Source organism: Condylura cristata, unplaced genomic scaffold, assembly GCF_000260355.1.
Source record: "Condylura cristata isolate star-nosed mole 26May11 unplaced genomic scaffold, ConCri1.0 scaffold00036, whole genome shotgun sequence".
Lineage (NCBI taxonomy): Eukaryota > Metazoa > Chordata > Mammalia > Eulipotyphla > Talpidae > Condylura > Condylura cristata.
In genome coordinates, this window is record NW_004567137.1 from 10,624,103 (window position 1) to 10,644,252 (window position 20,150).

Genomic DNA, 20,150 nt, shown 5'->3' on the forward strand with positions numbered 1-20,150 from the left:
TTATGACCATGTTGATACGCTAAGCAAATGACTGGTTTAAACGTGGGGCTTTACCATTCATTGACATCCTAATTTTTAATGCAAATACTAATATATAACCTAGTACTTAATGCAAGTAAATAGTATATATACCAAATACATAGGTTAATTATCTCCACTTACATATATTTCCTAAAATTGCTGCAAGAAAAACCTCTGTCCAAAATTAATGACAAGAAAATAGTTTTATTTTCACATTCCTTGTAATGAAAAGGAATCTATTGTTAAAATAACAAATGGGGCCCTCCCTGATGGCGCAGTGGGTTAAAGCACAGCACTAAGAAGCTAAAGCCACTTCCGCATGAGTTCGATTCCCGCCTGCCCCGGAGGTGACCACATGGTGTGGCAGACCTCTCCTGACCCTCCCGCTGCTCCCCTCAGCAGTGTACTTCATTGATCTGCCTGTTCTGCTCCCAACTCTGTCCCTGGTGATGCCTCTCACCCTCCGCATCTCTGGCCTGTACCCCAGCTCTGTATGCATAAATAAATAAATCTTTAAAAAAAAAAAAATAACAAATGGTTTGTTCACACCAAGAAATAAAAAGGAAAGTGACTCAAAGAAAGTAACATTGAATTCGATTGACATTTTGTAATTAATTTCAAACACCTAAGGTGTATCCATTTTCTTACTTTAATGGTAACTTTCACTTTTTCTCAAAAACGTTGCTTCTTGTTCTACAGTTCATGTTTAGCACTGGTGAGCATCTTCTGTAGTCTTCTTTAGGGGATTTGCATAGGAATGGCATAGTGACCCCATAAATTCTCATGGAATGTGAATGGAATTCAATATAGGTGATTAACTAGTAATGTTCTAAGCTGTTTTTGTCTTGGGAATGTGTAACACTGTTACTAAGCTGTCATTGGAGGATGTTTCACCTCCATTCGAAGCAAGAGGTAGCTCTTCCCCTAGCACATCCACGTGCACACACACACATACACACACACGGATATTTGTGTCCCCTTCTTCATCACCTATTGAAATGCACTAGTTGCCTCAAATTCAATATACCATTTTCCTAAACCCCACATTTTTCCTTTGTACTGAACAGCTTACATACCAAAATGTTTATGAAAGGCACTTGTACAGCATTCTTGCTGCCACACCAATAACAAGTTTAAAAGATTTGGCCTCAATTTGCTACCAAATCTATGTATTTTTTTCCATTCATGTTTGCTTCTAAGTCTAGACTAGTGATGTTGGTGGTAATGATAGTAAAGTAAGTAACTAAGAATATGTGGGTCAATGATGATGTCATAAACTCCTAAACTATAGAGAAAGCAGAGAAGGATTTGGAAAAGAGGTAATAAGCCTAGATATGTGATAAGCTTGAATATTCAGTAGAAATCTAGATAGAGGTATCTATCAACTTACCAGAAACTGAGGACAAATGTCTCAGTTACATTTTTCCTTTGTGACAGAGGAGAAAAGAGGGGTGAGGTGGATCATGTCTGTTTTAGGATCTATATTGTCAGGGTTAGTTCAGTTGCAAAAGCAAATTGCAATATCAGCAAGAATCCATGTTGGTGGTGAAATCCAAAGGCAGTCTGCTGCATAATACCCTCTTGTTCAGGAAGCCAGGCTTTTGTTCTATTCAGATTTCCATTGATTAGATGTAGCATTCTGTTTTACTCAAGCTTACTAATTTCAATGTAAATCTCATCCAAACACACCCTGAGAGAAACATCCAGAACAATATTTCACCAAATATCTGTGTACTGTGGCCCAGCTAAGTGTTACAGGGTAATAACTCACTTGTACTTTCTAAAATATACCTTCTATGTGGAGTCCAAGGCAACAGTAAATTTCATAACTGTCACTGGATGGTATTGAAAAAACCCTTAGGGGCAAAATGGCCTTCCCTCTCAGTGAGCTTTGGTAAAAGGAAGAAAGGAACATATTCCATCTCTTGGAATTGTGTCAGCTATCATCTGCTGAGGCAGAAGAATTCTCCTTCACTCCATATAGAATTGGGGTATAGATATGCAGTTGCCAGAGCCTTTATGATGCAAGGGATGTCCTTTGGCCAAAACCAAAAATGCCACCCATGAAGTTCCTTTCTTTTCTACTTTACAATTTCAATGAGGAAGAAAAAAATTTCATCCAAGTCTTTGATGATTCAATTTTAATAATGAAATCATAGTAAAACCAACCATCCCATTTTTTGGGCAATGCTTTTAAACCATTCGCCACATCTCATAGTCAATGAAATTAAATGGAATCGATAGGCCTAAAAGAATAAGGACTTTCAATTGACACTAGTATGTAACATTTATAGAAAATTACTGAGCTAGAAAAGCTCTTTCTTAAAAATGTTTATTAAGTGTTTAGAGAAGCTATGAAAAGCTTTTCTACAAATACATATAAAATTTGAAAGTATTTGAGCAACACACTATAATATCATTTTAGAAGATAACAGAGTTTTTTCAAAATTCTCAGACATCTTGGAGATAGAGATGGTTTTTCTTTTGTTTAATTTATATATTTTTAGAAATACTTTTTAATACTGAATAGTTAAAAATAATTCCCTTAAAAACAAGACTTGCAGCCCTCCCTGGTGGCGCAGCGGGTTAATGCACAGCACTGAGAATCTAAAGCTGCTTCCGCATGAGTTCAATTCCTGCCTGCCTGGAGGTGACCACATGGCGTGGCAGACCTCTCTGCCCAGCCCGCTGCTCCCCTCAGCAGTGTACTTTGTCGATCTGCCTGTTCTGTTCCCCACTCTGTCTCTGGTGAAGCCTCTCACCGCCCCTGAGCCTCTGGCCTGTACCCCAGTTCTGTATGCACAAATAAATCTTTAAAAAAAAAAAAAAAAAACACAAGACTTGCATTTCTGGTGCATTTCCAATGTAACCTTACAGGAACTTCCTATTCTGGAGGCTCACTAAAAATACAGGGAAGGTCACTAGTTCATCAGACAAACCTCTAATTTTCTCTATTAAGAAAGATACATTTTCTAGTTCCTAAAAATCTGATCAACATTAGGTCCTCACATTTTGACTTACGACTTTTGTCTTTATAATAAAAATCTGCATCATAAACAAAAGCCTTTGCACCCCCAAACTATTCAAGCCCTTCAATTAAAAAGAAATTTCTGGAGTTGAATTGTATTTTAATGTTATATATGAAGACACCTAATAGTGTTACCCTATTTTAGCCCAGTAGTATTAGTTCTGAAAAACTTGCCTAAGAATATTATATGGAAATCGGGAAATTTTGCATAAATATTAATTCCAGCATATTTATAAATGTGTTTATTCTTTTAGATGTGAGTACATGGTCACAGTTAAAGAAAAACTGACTTTTAAATGATATGAGACAAAAGTAAGTAAAATGGAGGAATAGTTAAGTGAACAACAGTTAATGCAACTATTAATATACATGCTTACAAAGTTTATAATGCCATGTTAAAGCACTTATCCCATTAACTAAACCAAAGGGACAGAAATTGTACTATGCAGTAATTGTCCACAATCACATAATTTAAATATTTAAAACCTATTAATAAAAAATAGCCACAGGAGAGGGGAACCATGAAAAGAAATGCTCTAAAAATACTGTTTTGGGTCTTTCTTCTATTTTAAATTATTTTCTAAGTTATATCCAATCTAAATATTCTGTTTCTATACTAAGGGAAAATATTATTTTATTAGAGAAAGCAGAAGAATGGGGGCAGGGAAGAGAACAAGCCCGGGGTTTGAGGTAAGCTGCATGAAAGTGAGTAAGTCCCCACTCAAGGGCTCAAGTTTGTTGATAAGAAGGAAGACGTTCAACATTCCCTGATAAGCATAATTCTCAAGTGGAGTTGTTATTTGTCCATAATCTCATTCTGAGCTTGGTATTGAGACCCACCAATCAGAAAGAGATGTTTCCCTATTGCTTCAATTCTGCTCAGCAAATGCCACTCAGTTCCTACACCTGTGACCTGTGCTTGGGCAAGGATACACAAAGGAGCCAAAGAACTCAAACACAACCATCATCAGGCCAGGGAAGGGGAAGCCCTCTCCATCGTGTGAAATAACACTACAGAGTTCCCGGCCAGGTGTTGGCTAAATACAGCAGCCAATGACAGGGAGACTTTCTCTTTCATGGGAAACATACAAAACATCACTTGGGGCTCTTTACAAGTCCCAAAAAACAAATCAATAAAAATTAATTGGAAATTGAATTCTTTACAGAAGGATAAATTAATCATACCTCCTCAAGGATGAGAACCAGAGAGACACCAAGTTCTCCACCAGAACCTTAAAGGCAACTCCTTGGGAACTACTACCTGATTCCTTAGTGTCCCCATGTCTAACCTTGATGTTATTCCACTCAAGATCACCTGAACCATAAAACCCCACCCCTGCCACTAAGATTTCCTTTAAGATGGAAGTCATTTCACAAGGCAGGATAATCACAAGGCAGGGGGAGGGAGGACAGTTGCCCGAGACCATCCCAGCTCGCATCTGTCTTTTCAGGAATATCAACTATATAGCCTCATGCTCACTGACAAAAAAATGTCTAAGTTTGAATAACAAATTGCATGATTACTCTACACAAAGGAAAAACAGGGCATTGTCACTAAAGAAATTGGGGGGGGGTGATGCTATGTAGATGAAAGTAGCTGCCATTACACTGAGACTATCAAAAAGGGTCAAAACAAAGTGCTTTGCTCCCAATTTCTTAGGTCAAAAGATAAGAATCAAAGTCAAAAACCCTTATCATTCTATTGCTTTTGACTCTAATGTGAAAATAACATACTCACCCCCTAAAAGTTGAATTATTATGACTTTGACTCAATAGTTTCCTTCCCTTGTCTTCCTATGTCCTTGCAGCTAAACCCCTAAATGTTAAAGTGTTCTCTTTGCTCCTTTTTAGCTTAATTGATGCTCTCCTGCTTTCCAAAATAGAATGCTAGCATCCACTCACCCAGCTGGAGGGTCAGGGTGATCCCAGATCCAATATTCCCCAAAGCATGTGTAGGATGGTTGCTGTACCCTGCTGCTGACTAATAATAAGGAGTCAAATCGCACCTTTTGATTCTGATTTCCTCTGAGAGCCTGTTCTACAAGCATGGGGTCAACTTAAAGGAAGAAGGTTTTTGTTTAATATTTTCTCCTTTCATTAGTGCACTTAAATTACTTTCTTGCAAACTCTGCTTGTTACCTAAATGTACTAGCACTTTTGTTACCTAATTAGCTTTCTTATCAGAATTCCAACCAAAAATAACAAGAAATGTAATAATGATAAGGTATCCTGCCCCCTCAAAACAGATTTCCTTTCACGCTTTATCTCTTAGTACTGTTCTGGCTTGTTTAATTAAAGTATCAGAAATTATTAGACTCAAATTATTTCTTGATCTAGTGCTCAAATTCTCCTGAAAAACTGCTTCTTCTGCCTGACTATTTAAACCTTTATCAGTGTGAGGCAGATGAGTTTCCACACATATGCAACTAGATTCATATAATTTGATAAAATTTTGGATGAAGAGCCTAATTTAGTCCCTAAGTAATTAGACAAACAAATCAGATTTGCTCACACTGGGCTACCATGAACATTCAAATCCCTGTGTCATTTCTCCTGGGCTCCTGGATCATCAAAATGAACAACATTTATATGCAAAAAAAAATCTTATGAAACTTTAGCATGTAGTTGTGAAATTCAAAGCAAAGATCTTATTTATTTCTTCATTAGAGCAATGGGGATAAAAGTACCAAGTTCAAACCACTGACATAAATTGTACTCAAGTAGGGCAGTCATGCCTGTTACAGACTTTGAAATAACTGACGAGAAAGAATCCTTAAATCACAGCATTGAAAAAAAGAAAACTGAAAGACATAGAGGCTATTTCTTTTCATCATACTCTGTGGAAAAAATCTGGGTTAAAACCTGTCTGCTTCTAGTAGATCTGTGTGAGAGGTTCACCTTCTCTGAAGTTGTCTGCAACATGATCCCCTTCTGCCTGATAAAGCTCGGCTATAATGCTTACCAGGCAGCCATCTTGAATTTGTGTTTCACTGGAACTTCAATTCTTACCCCTGTATTTGCTGGATGGATTGCTGATGATTGTCTGGGAAGAAACAAACTGGTATATATTTGCTTATTTCTACATCTTCTAGGTGAGTAACTTTTTCTGACTGGATTATTCTGAAATTTTTTTGTATCTTCTTAAGACTTTTAAGTTTGTATTATCCTGCATGATTCTTAGGCATAAAAATGTGATAAATGAAGAATGTTGTTTCAGTTTATTTATTATATTATTTGAGGGATGCAAGTAAGTGTGTGTATATATGTGTGTGTGTGTCTTTTAGAGGATGCTTTGATAGCTGTTTTGTAACCCTGGTTATATTTTATAATAATTATTTATGTATGTCTATGTTCTCTGCTTATAACATTTTCTTCTTCCTACTTCAAACTCAAATTCGTGACAAATTCTATGCGAAATATAGTATTTATTTGCTTCACAAGATGATATGTGCTAGAAAGATTGTTCAAAACCATGTAGAAAAGCCAAAGGTGGCCTATTGATTAGTTATACTATAGCTAAAATTGGATGTGAAGACATGATTTCTATTTATGAACTATGGCTATATGCTAAAAATAAATGGATTCAAGGACTATTGTGCTTCTTTACATAGAAACAAATATGTGCACAGAAGTTTGGAAGCAGCATGATTTTGAGAAATATTGGGAGTCTATTGAGACTGTTTGGTGAGGTATTCTGAGCAGGTGGACAAATAGCTTAGAATTTTTGATTGAAAATTCCAAATTGTGTCAGACAATGGAAGTTTGCTAAAGATATGATGGAAATATGTAGAACACTCTTTTCTTAAATAAACAGGGTAGACATCCACAGGGAGAAGTGAAATTGAGAGATGCCAGAAAATCTCAGGGGGTGGTCTAGGCAATAGACAATTATTAACCTAGGGGAGAATATGTTAAAAAATCATAACAAACTGGAAACTAAATAAGGGCAAAAATATGATAAGCAAGCAAAAATTAACTCCCAGGTTCTGAGCAGAGGAACTTGGGGAAGCAATGTGCTTTTCCCCAGTACTGAAATGTGCAGGTTTGGGTGGTGGGGGCAAAGGCAGGAGGAAAGGATGGATACTAGTATCATATATCACACAGTCTTAGGCAGGTGATATTACCACTCCCTGAAACAACTGGAGTGTTCTTCAAGCTTGTTAACTTCCTTCCTGCTTCAACGCTGCAAAATAACAATGAAGTCACTGCAAGGCAAATATTCATTCAACATCCAACAAATATTTCTCTTTGATCACCCAGTGCCAGTTATTGTTTCAGAATCTGGGACTGCAAGATAGAAGGAAACATTCTTTTCTCTGCCAAAGCTGACTTTCTGGTACACAAAGAGAGAAAATTAAAAAGTAAAGGACATTATGTCATGCAGTAATGAAAGTGATGATGAGAAGTAGAGTTGGATAAAGGCCTGAATGATTTAGCTTTTTGAACTTGGCACCAGGCATGTCAGAAGCATCGGGGACTATCTTGTTTAGTGTAGTATTCCTTGTCAGTATAAATTCCCATCTAAGTCATCAGACTAAGTCTCAAATCCCAACTTTGGAATTTGGTAAGCATAAGACCTAAGTAAACCCCATTTACTTTCTTGCTAAGCGTTAGTTCCTTTGTCCCCCATCCACAGCTGTCGTCAAATTCCAACCAGTCACCACAAGTAAGATGTGTCTTTTGTTAGAATTCCTACAACCTTAGCTCAAAAGTAAGTCTTTCTTTATCTTGAACATCACAACATCCTTCTTACTAGACTATTAGAGACTATTCTCCATACCTTTCTACTGACAACAGTGTATCTCTGAAAAACTTAATCTATATATTGGCTCTCTTATCTGAAAAATAAAATCCAACCCATAATTTAAAACCTATACCATCTACCCCAAATGTACCTCTCTAGACTCTATTTTAATGGTATACCAACAGTTGTGATCGTCTCCTTGCTGCTTCACCATAGTTCTAATCTTAAACATGTTCTTTTCTCTTTCTGAGACAGTCACTTTCCTTTATCTTTCCATCACAAACCCAAGGTTTGAAACTTGTGTTACTCTTTTAAGATCCATGTAGGGCCCTCCCTGATGGCACAACAGGTTAGGACGCAGCATTGCAAGCTAGCCACAGCTGCTTCAGTGCAAGTTCGATCCCTGCCCCAGAGGTGACCCACATGGCACGGCAGACCTCTTCTGTATCCTACTGCTCCCCTCAGCAGCATACTTCGTCCATCTGCCTGTTCTGCTCCCCACTCTGTCTCTGGTGAATCCTCTCACTGCCCCTGCACCTCTGGTCTATACCCCAGTATTTGCAGAAGTGAATAAATTTTAAAAAAGAAAAGAAAAAGAGACACACTTCCCTTTAAAAAAAGTCTCACATAGTGTTTGTTGTCTGCTTCTCTGTGCTTGACCATACTCTGATCAACTGTAATTTCTACTGGTTTGCATTTACCACAACTTCTGCCTTCCGTAATGATTCTATTATTTCCTGAAGAAAAAGGACTGTGGATCCTGCTCCCCAGGGACATGACATATGCTGTTGCTTATGTGTCAAGCACAGGTGTGCTGCTCGTGCAGTACACAACTGTACATGTCACAGAGAAGACTCAGCATAGAGTTGTGTATTTGCTACATCATTTTTGCAGCATACACTAATAAAGTTTTCACCTAATGAAATAAGTAGATTCTAACATGTTTCAAAAGATGAAAGCAGAGCCCCTTACTAATTTACAGTTCCCACTAAATGTGCCCAGTCATTAAATAATGCCTACTGAAAATGATAATTCCTCTACCCATCCTGTATGGAGAGCCCTTAACCTAGTCAGGTCTCATATCACACTTCTAGAGATGAAGACTAATTTGGGGGTAGGGGTAAGTGTAACCTTACAGGAAACACTTCTAACACAATAGTTTAGAGGGTCTAGTTACCAAATAACTAGCATGCACATATATTCTTCATATTGCAAAAATCCCTGTAGATGATAGGGAAACATATGCAATTCTTGGCATTAAGGAGCTTATAGTCTTATTGAGAAGTAAGACTTATTGAGAAATTTAAAGTAATTTCATAAAGCAACTATATAGAAAATTTAAATGAAACAAAGTGAATGCCAAATGAAAAAGCTGACATGGAAAAGCCCTTTTTCACTAACCAAACTGATGAAAGAAAATGGGTGAGTTAAGCACTTTAACAAAGGAATTCTACAAAGGGGAAGACTACATCTAGGTTACTCTGTAATACTAGACAAGTCACCTAACATCACTGAAACTGTTTTTTGTAGTATTCCTTGTCAGTATAAATTCCCATCTAAGTCATCAGACTAAGTCTCAAATCCCAACTTTGGAATTTGGTAAGCATAAGACCTAAGTAAACCCCATTTACTTTCTTGCTAAGCGTTAGTTCCTTTGTCCCCCATCCACAGCTGTCGTCAAATTCCAACCAGTCACCACAAGTAAGATGTGTCTTTTGTTAGAATTCCTACAACCTTAGCTCAAAAGTAAGTCTTTCTTTATCTTGAACATCACAACATCCTTCTTACTAGACTATTAGAGACTATTCTCCATACCTTTCTACTGACAACAGTGTATCTCTGAAAAACTTAATCTATATATTGGCTCTCTTATCTGAAAAATAAAATCCAACCCATAATTTAAAACCTATACCATCTACCCCAAATGTACCTCTCTAGACTCTATTTTAATGGTATACACACATTAGAAACTCATGCTATCTCTGGCATTGCAATGCTTGACAAATGTTTTAGTCACATCACATCATGATACTACCTTCAGAGGAAAAACCTCATTTGTGGTGTGGTTTGGTGATTCAACCATATGTATTCTGCCATATGTATTCTCTTTTTTCCCCCCACAGGCACTGTATTATTATCTGTGGTTGCTTTTCCCTCAGAGGATTTCTACATAGGCTCTTACCATCTGATCAACAACATTCCAAAACAGGAGCAGAGCAGGCTGTTTTATGTAGCACTGTGGGCCATCTGCTTGGGCACTGGAGGAATCAGAGGCATCATTTGTCCACAGAGTGCCCCCAATCTTCGGGAATATGGACCACGGAAACCAATGTCTTTTTTCAACTGGTAGGTGGCACCAGTGAGGAGAGAACAAAGGAATCCCTCAAGGGATTTCCTGGTGATTGCTCTCTGGTCCCATTTTCATGACAATACTTCAGGTTCTGTCATTGCAATGGGCACGGTACAATGTGATAATGACTCAGTATTAATGAGAGCTATGAGTCAGGTATAAACCCACACAGCTTACCAGCACTTTCTCAAAACACATCAGTAAACATATCCTCCATGTAGACAAGTGTGGCGTGGCTTGTCATACTGAATAGAATGTGACTTTGGAGCCAGGAGGCCTGGATGGGGGGTCTCCATTCCACTTAACACAAGCTGGCTGAGTCATTTATTCTCTGTAAGCTTCAGTGTAATCATTTCTGCAGGGTTATAATAATATGTCTTCTTCCGTTTTATTAGAGGTGATAATGTGTATATTGCTGGCAGGGAACCTGACACATAGTAGGAGATCAATCAAAGGTAGTTGTTACTATCAGTTACATCTACACTGTAATGGATTAATTCAGCAGGGATTCTCAATTCACAGGCCAGTGCAGAGAGATGATGAGAAGGATATTTTACAACCTGTTAAAGATCGACCAGTACCGCACCCTGTTTCATATCTACTTCACCCCAATACCTGAAAGAGTTGGCATTCCCCAAATTAAATCACTTTTCTGAAAATCTCTGTTCCTCCCAATGAGTCTCATACACTTTTATGGATTTGAAAGAAGCCACTTTTGTTCTAAATTATGCTTTGTGAGATAAAACTGATATGTAGCATTACTTGTTTCAGAGGTCCAGGTTCACACCTCTGCAAATGCCTATTATGACACCATGCCCACCATCAAAGTGCCCAGAATCCTCTACCACAGCCCATTGGACCCTCTTCCCATTTTGATCCCAGCCACCTCCTACCCTGCTCCCCTGTAGTCTCAGTTCTGCTGTCAGATTTCAGGGGATTGTTTTGCTTTGTTTTTATCTGTTCTTCTGCTTTGGTTTTTGTTTGTTTGTTTTTACATCTAAGGAACCAAATTTACTATCAAATGCAAATTCAAAAATATAAATGAAATCCTGGTCTTAGTGCATTAGTAAAGAATTTTCTGATTGTTACTGTTATTTACCAGTGGATGTCAAATAGATCCACAATGGACTGTCTTTGTTCCTCTTTTCTATAAAGTTTCCTCTTTTCTATAAAGACTGACATCTTTCTAAAATATCCTGTCTTTCTGTCAACATTAGTAGTGGGTACAAGGAATACACTGAGAGCATAGATAAAATGTTTAAAGAAAATTCATAGTTACAAGCATGGAATTAAAAAATTTTAAGAGTACGTATTACCTAGGCATCTGTAGCTATCCAAGGCAGCTCTTTTCCACTCTCTCTCTCTCTCTCTATTAATATTACAAAGTACTAGGCCTACTTTGGATTAAGTCCAAATGTGAGAGAATAATGCAGTTTTACCAAAGGTGGAAGGGACTCTTTACTTCCTTATAGCAAATTCTGCCTCCTTGACCTGCCCAAAGGAGAAATAAAAATCCTTCTTTTTTATTCTATTCGGAGGTTTTAATCCTTAATTAGCAACATCATTTTGATTAAATAAGACTCTGGAGGATTAAGACTGGAGAGCAATCAGTTGTTCTGAAAGATAGCTCTGGAGAATTTATTGTACTGTGGTCTTAGTCATTCAGAGTTGTGTTTAATCAAAGTGACATTTCTCAGTGTTGATTACAAAGGAGACATTATATGAATGAAATATTTCCTATGGGAAATGGGGGGGGGGATTCCCAGTGGGTGTGTGCTTTAAGACTTTGGAGAAGTGGGTGGGGAATAGGGTGAAAATGAATTTCTGCAGTTGTGAGGAGCCAGGTCAAATTTAGGATGAACACATTTCAATTTAGTTTCTCATTATTTTCTAAGCTCATTAAAATCTCTGATAAAAAGAATCATACAGTGTTTAAAAACCAAAAATTTAAGCACCAAGAAATGTTGCTGAAGAACAAGGTGCTGTTCTTTAATGTGATAAAGAACTATTTGGATGGTAAAGGTCTTGAGTGCTAAAATCTGGTAGTCTCCTTTTCATAAGTTTAAATACTAAACTACAAAGAAACTTTTCTGAAAACAGCTGCTTAGTATAGTTTATAAAAATGAAAGTTAATTCTACTCCTGTAAATAGTGCAGGGGTTGATGGCAAGGTGGACAGACACAGCCCACTGGGAAGCCAATAACTGGCAGAATCTTGGTTCTATATCACTTAGAATATGGTCACAGCAAATTCCTTAAATTCAAAGGTCCTATGCCCCCCACCCAACAACAAAGTAAAACATTGGTGGGGGGCTGGTTGTATAGCTTATGCATTAAATGTTCTAGTACATTCCAAGTATTCAAGTCATGATTTCAGTAACTATCATTATTCAATAACAAGTCAGTAGCTAAAATCATTGTATAAATTCTGGGAAAGAGGAAACCCGTTGGAGCTGAGGCCATCTTTAAAATGGGCAGACCATTAATTTAGAATCTATTTCTCCACAATAGAATTTCCTCTAGAAATTATAAGCCTGGCTGTAGAATGAATTTCAGTAATGAGTTAAAAGCAACATGCCATTTTAATCTATAACTACTCAAAGGCTACATCCAGTTCTAGTTCAGCACAGATGTCAGATGTTCGTAATTAAGGACATTTAACGGCAGGTGCCATTGCATCCATACTACCTAAGGCTTTCCAGTGACCATGTTGAATAGTATAGACTGGAAGTCTTAGGCATTGAAAACACCACTTCTGAGTAGAACTGCCAAATGTAGGTGAGAAAAACACTCCCAGCCAACATTACCATCTGGTACTGGATCTTCCTCAACTATGTACCTCATTGAAAGAATAAAGCTGAACTCCCTAGAATCAAGAGATAAATATCTCTTGCCAAAATCCTTGTGCTATTATCCAGATGAGAACCTGGCTCTTTCTGCATTTTGCAAAATCTGAGTTATACAATTAAGAGTCGCCATACTGGAGATCAACTAGATAAATATGGCAGTACAGAATCCTTTCTGGATGCAGAAAAGAAAGGTGGGTAATTAAGTCTGCTCTTGACCATAAGCTTAAATTTTACCACCATTAACCTCAGATTTTGTGTCCATATTTCTCTATTTACTTCACCTGGTAATTTTCATTCCATGTGTATATCACAGTCTGTTGCAAACCACTTATCAGAGTGAATTATATATGTTTTAAAGACCCAAACAGAATGTAGGTAAAGTTCTTGAAAAATTCTAAAGACTGCCTTCTTCCATACCAGAACTCTTGACTATGAGGTATTCAAATTATCCCTATATGATATCCATCTCATATAAAATGTCCTGGTTTAAATGCTTACTTATTTGAATTTAATATCTTTTATCTTAGGGAAATAGTAGAGGTAAAAATTTATTACCCCACACCATTTTCTAGAACTGTTTTAATAGTCACTTGAGTGTAGTTTGAGAACAGGGATTGTCAATCCTAGATATGCATGAAAACTGCCTGAGGACTCTTAAAACAGCCTGATGCCTGGACCCTGCCACCAGAGGTCCTGACTATAGGTTAGCTTGAGGTGTGACCCAGAAACCAGGGTGATTTTTAAGATGCCTAAGTTATTAGGTTTGAGAGTCACTACTCTTGAGTACTGTCGTCTAATTTTAAGAATCATTTGTAAATGTACATAAACAGATTAATGGGTTAAGAAGATGTGATACACACACACACATATACACATGAGTACTACTCAGCTATCAAAAAACACTCTTACCATTTGCAGCAACACTGAAGGAACTTGAAAGGGTAATGCCAAAGGAAATCAATCAGAAAGAGAAAGACAAATATCAGATGGTATCACTTGAAAGTTTTCCAAAAAAATATCTCTCAGGCTCCACCTACAAATTTCTAGGGATAATAGCTGGAGAATGTGTGATTTTAGCAAGTGCTTCAGAATTTTGAAAATAATTCCAGAGACATAAGAAAAAGTATTCTAGATGTTATATAGTGATATCATTGAAAATAAAAGAAATATTGATGGAGCACACCCACTATGTCCCAGGCTGCTTTAGAAGTTTCTTATGATTCAAAACAACTTTTTGTCTCACAAACAAGTCTACCTAATTAAGAAGATGTAGTTAATCCTTGAGAAGAAAATTAAGAATTTATATATTTTGCAATAGTAAAATTATAATTTACAAAGTATACATTAGCCCATGAAATTAAAGTAGTTCATAGAATAAACTTGCTCATACTAATTAATACTCAAAATATGCTCTGCGTTGCATACTGATGAAAAGCCTGTACATAACTTTGAGGGAAAAAAATCACTAGACGTGCACCCCCCTCCCCCGCTCCAATTCTACTTGCATGGACTTTAGATAGGCTTAAGACAATTTACTTGCTCACCCTCATAAATTTGGATACCTCCTTCTTTACCTTTACTGAAACTTTAAACTTTCAGGAAACAGACTCAGAATTTGTCTCCCAACATCTATAATCATATAAAATGAAAAACATTGAGGGAATAAAGGAAAAACAAATTATTTACATTTCTTGTTGTTCCTGCTCCCTTTTGCTTTTTCTTAAGCCTTGGTCTTTTTTTTTTTTTTTTTTTAATTTTCTTACATCATTGTTTACTTTTACACAGTATTTGATTTCTCCTTTCAGGTGTTAGTCTCCCTAGTTCTCCCACCACCATAGCACCCATGACTCATTACCATAGTCTCTTGCGCTCTTCACTCCCCTGTTTTGACCCCTCTCCTTCTCCCTTGCTTAGATCTATAGTTGCCTGCAAGTTGTTCTCTCTCACTCTCACTCTTGCTCTCTCTCTCTTTGGACACTTTGTTCAGTTTCCCTATGTTTCTTCTATAAGTGATCTCATCTGTTATTTTTCTTTTTCCTCAGTCCTTTTAAGTTTTTTTTTTTCTTAAAATTTATTTATTTATGCATACAGAATTGGGGTACAGACCAGAGGTGCAGGGACAGTGAGAGAATTCACCAGAGAGAGAGTCAGGCGCAGAACAGGCAGATCGACGAAATACACTGCTGAGGGCTCAGCGGACATGTCAGGAGAGGTCTGCCATGCCATGTGGGAACACCGCCCTGGCCGGGAATCGAACTTGTAAAGTGGTTGCGTCTAGCGTCTTAATGCTGTGCTTTAACCCACTGCGCAACCAGGGAGGGCCCAGTCCTTTTAAGTTTTTTTTTTTTTTTTTAAAGATTTATTTATTTGTGCGTACAGAACTTGGGTACAGGCCAGAGGCTCTGGGGCAGTAAGAAGCTTCACCAGAGACAGAGTGGGGAACAGAACAGGCAGATCCACGAAGTACACTGCTGAGGGGAGCAGAGGGAAGCAGTGGGCGGGTCAGGAGATGTCTGCCGCGCCATGTGATCACTTCCGGGGCAGGCGGGAATTGAACTCAGGCAGAAGCGGCTTTAGATTCTCAGTGCTGTGCTTTAACCCGCTGCTCCACCAGGGAGGGCCCCCAGTCCTTTTAAGTTTTATAGGTGCATGAATGGGGACTTACTTCAGCAATAAACTGTGGTGCCTTAAAGGTCTTAAGCTCAGGCAATGAGAAAACAATATACAAAAACAAGTGCTAAAAATAGGGAAGTTAAAAAAAAAGGGGGGGGGGTGATGGAGAAAAGCAATGGAAACAAGTCAAATAAAGGAGAGCCAGGGAGAGCAAGAAAAAGAGAAGTATTCCCTCCAGTTTTTTTGTTTGTTTTGTTTTTCATTAAAAATATAGACTTGAGGCCCTCCCTGGTGGCACAGCGGGTTAAAGCACAGCACTTGAGGCTGAAGCCACTTCCGCATGAGTTCGATTCCCGCCTGCCCCGGAGGTGACCACATGGCGTGGCAGACCTCTCCTGACCCGCCCGCTGCTCCCCTCAGCAGTGTACTTCGTGGATCTGCCTGTTCTGCTCCCCACTCTGTCTCTGGTGAAGCCTCTCACCGCCCCTGAGCCTCTGGCCTTGTACCCCAGTTCTGTATGCACAAATAAATAAATCTTTAAAAAAATATATATATATAGACTTGAGGACCCTCCCTGGTGGTGCATCGGGTTAAAGCACAACACTAAGAAGCTAAAGCCACTTCCGCATGAGTTCGATCCCCACCTGCCCCAGAGGTGACCCACATGGCATGGCCTCTCCTGACCCACCCACTGCTCCCCTCAGCAGTGAACTTCATCGATTTGCCTGTTATGCTCCCCACTCTGTCTCCGGTGAATCCTCTCACCACCCCTGCACCTCTGGCCTGTACCCCAGTTCTGTATGCACAAATAAATAAATCTTTAAATATTTATATATATACATATATATATACTTTACTTTAATCTTGCCATCTACTCACCAAAATCATGGTCTTTCTTTATTAAACTGCCCTTTCTTTAACATCAATGGTTGAAAAATAAATTACAGAAAAAAAGTAAGAATGTAAATTTTCCATTTGCTCCTTCTTTCTCCCAATTTGTGACTGTTGGAGTATTCTCTGACATACTTCAATGGGCATAGGGTTATATTGAAGTAGCAAAAAATGACAATAACCATGCATGACAAAAATCAATGTCCCAGTGTTTCACTGACTCTTCCAACCAGTTCGATTGTGTCCCTTTGAAGAGTCATGGATATCCTGGTAAATTATCCCAATGTTCAATGCATAGTAAAATATTTTTCTGAACTCTTTAAAGTGTACACTGATACTATGAAGACCTGAAAATGTTCCTCCCTTCTTTGGTACCTTTTCAGGTTAAGGAAGACCATTTTAAAACACCTCTTAAATCACTTAATGTGAAAGCATGTTAAAATTGGTCAAGGTAAGGAATAATAAAATATTTGAGTCACTTTTAAACTTACTGCTAAATAAACTAAGGTGAATGTTTAAGATAAATAATCTCCAAAGCATTGTTCAGTTAGTTGTAACAAGGTCTTTTCCCCCTTATTTGTATTCAATACCATAGAATAATGTGAACAAACAAACAAACAAACAAACCACTTATCTACACTCCCAGTTATTTGCTGTTCCCAGCCTGTATTTAAAAGTAGACTAAAGAAACATATTTTTACTGTTGCTTTCAATTTTCTTTAATCACTGGCATTTGTTTTGTTTTAGTGCTTTGCTCTCTGACTTTCTGTGTGAAAGGTGTTTTATATATTCAATTTGCTAGTGAGCTATGAGATGAAAGGAGTCTTAATGGTGAGTTTGAAGACTGTGGATTTTTATTTTTTATAGTTGATACATATACAGTTTTACCCTTAATTATCTATGGCTTGTCCTGTCCATGGATCAACAAAGACATATATAAAACATGCATAGGTAATTCTTTCAGAAAATTACACAATCAAAAAGATTGGGGGTTATTTGTTAAAATAGCACTTTATGTGAAATCTCTTCCTATACATAGATATTCAGCATATAATTCTTTGGTACCAACTACCTTTCACAAGATTTAAGTCTTAGAATAATTGTAATTTTCCTTGACCCTTTTCAGAGCAATTCAGCTTACAGATTTTCTCAGCAGTACTTAACATTAAAAAAAAAAAAAACTGGTTTCCTAAAGATGGAAAGAATTATAACATTGCTTTCTGCTTCAATGTCTCTCTGTTGCTACAGTCACACTTCAAATGTGAGCTTGAAAGGATGACCTGAAGCTGAGCCTAGGCAGTCTATAGAACTATTCTAGAAAATTCTAATTTTCAATCTTATTTACATTGGTGATAAATAAATTTCGATTAGTGGATGACAGTAAATATGTTTGTTGGGCATTGCGGTGTTTGATTACTCTCCTAGGTCATAATTGAGATTTTTATTTTCCATATTGGATGTTTGTGTGACTAGTAGATTTTTTATGAGATGCCACATTGTTCATCAATTACTTATTTATTATCCATTTATTGGGGATGTACATCTGTCCTAGATCCCATGGAGATAAAGAAGTGGAGATGAAGCAAAGGTGTTGCCATGAGGAAACTTGATAATCTATTAGTGATTCTTATAGATCAAAGGGAAAGTCATATTTATAGCTGGGGTGGGCCTGCTCTAATTTATTAAGCCCTTAAATTCTCAGTGATAATATTAACTGTTCAAAAACTCAAACATATTAGATTTTGCACATCTTAAATATTAACCCAAATTCATAAAATTATAGATTTGAGTGGGTAAATTTTACTGCATTTAATTTACACTTGAGGAAAGGATGAAAGAGAGATTATTTTCCAGAACTGGCAAACCAGACTACTAGAGCATGCAGTGTTTTTAGTACTAATTTTTAGCTAAGAGAAATTGAAGATTTCAAATGAAAATGATGGTTTCAGATGAAACCATTTTTGGGGTTTAAGGCACAGTCTGTTGAAAGCCTGGGTATCCCTGAGTTTCCCTGCACTATGAAAAACAGAATATATAGGAAGATTTCACTTTTGAACAATGTAACTTTCTTAGGTTGATTAGATGTATTCAGTAAGTCTTCATCATTGCTTCCATTGTACCACAAAGCAGAGGTGGCCAATTGCAGTCGAAATGGGGCCACCTGCTTATAGCATTTATTAACAGACTTTTTACAGAAAAAAGTTTGCCAACTTCTGCTTTACATGAAAAAACCCACATTCTTTCTATATCTATTCTAAACAGAAATGGAACAAAGACAATGAAATAGATTAAGACACAATGTGTCCATCCATTAAGAAAACTAATTAGATTTAATAATAGTTGAAAAATCTAATTCAGCTACCATTCCACCATTTTATAGCTTAGATTAATAGAAAAGCATGAAAATTAGGCATAATTATCTAATTGATAATGTTTTTATTTTTATCTGTCTGAATACCCCAGGTTTTACTGGATCAAGAACCTAAAGTCAGCAGTTATTTTTCTGGGAATATCTTATACCCAACACGTAGGGGCCTGGACCCTAGTTTTACTTATTCCATTTATTTCAACATTTATGACTCTGATAACACTTCATATGATGCACTACAACCTGATCTATCAACCAGACAAATGTAAGTAAATCTCAATTTACACTGATTTTCATACTTGTTTCCCCATTACTTCTCTTTTGAACTCACAGAATTTGTAAATTCCACCAGCTATTATAATTGATAGGAACAGAGTCTATAAAAACACAAATAGAGGACTTCCGGAAGATGGCGGCTGGGTAAAGACTCTGAGATCACTCTGTCCAGGCTTGTATAGGAACTGAGGACTGAAAACGGACCATAGACTTACTTACTGCAAGTTTCAACCCAAACAAAAACACCCTGGACTCACTAGAAGGTAGATAACTGAGGGGGAATCGGAGATTGGGGAGTTGCCTTCTGGGAACTCCCGGGAAAACCCAAGCGCCTGGAAGTTCCCTGGGTTGGAGGAGCCACTTTGCCCCACTCTAAACCCTGGAGGTAAAGAGGGATGGCTCAGTTCAGTGAGTGGAGCCCAGGCTGCGGAAAGACTGCAAATCTGATCCTCAATACCTGGGTGAGGAAAAAAACGCTGAAACTGCAGACCCAATCCGGAGCACCTGGGCACCCTGCAAAGCCACTGATCAGCTCGACCAGCTCAGGAACTGGCAAGATGGCAGCAGAATAAAGACACTGAGACGACTACATCCAAACTCACACGGGATTATATAAAAATGGACTATAGACTTTCATGCTACGAGTTTCAACCCAAACAAGAACGCCCTGGACCCACAAGAAGGAAAATAACCGAGGGAGAACTGGATTAGCTGAACACTGCAACACTGATTGGGGAACCGCTGATTGGGGAACTCAGCTTCCAACTCGCTAGGCTCCTTTAAAAAATCTAGGAGCCCTGAAGCCAGGAAGCATTGCAGAGGGAAACTGCCTGAGGCGGCAGCTGCAGCTGCTCAGCAGCCTTTTGTCCCAGCCCTGCTACAACCCTGGAGATAAACTGAGACAATTCAGCTAGGGAGAGGAAACCAAATCCTGGGAAAAGGCTGCAGCTCAAAACCAGAGACCCAAGGATACACCACAGACCTGTTGCTGACCTTTGCCCCAGCAGCCCC

General features: G+C 38.0%; 1 protein-coding gene across 1 annotated transcript in view; it reads left to right on the forward strand.

Annotated features, from left to right (window-relative positions):
* The first annotated feature begins 5,780 nt into the window (after nt 1–5,780).
* The window catches only part of SLC15A5 (solute carrier family 15, member 5), a 77,715-nt gene continuing 63,345 nt past the window's right edge, over nt 5,781–20,150 (forward strand). The window contains exons 1-3 of the mRNA XM_004693243.1: nt 5,781–6,141; nt 9,917–10,139; nt 18,959–19,128. Of these exons, the coding sequence (XP_004693300.1) occupies nt 5,781–6,141; nt 9,917–10,139; nt 18,959–19,128 (754 nt within the window). The remainder of the gene's footprint in view (nt 6,142–9,916; nt 10,140–18,958; nt 19,129–20,150) is intronic.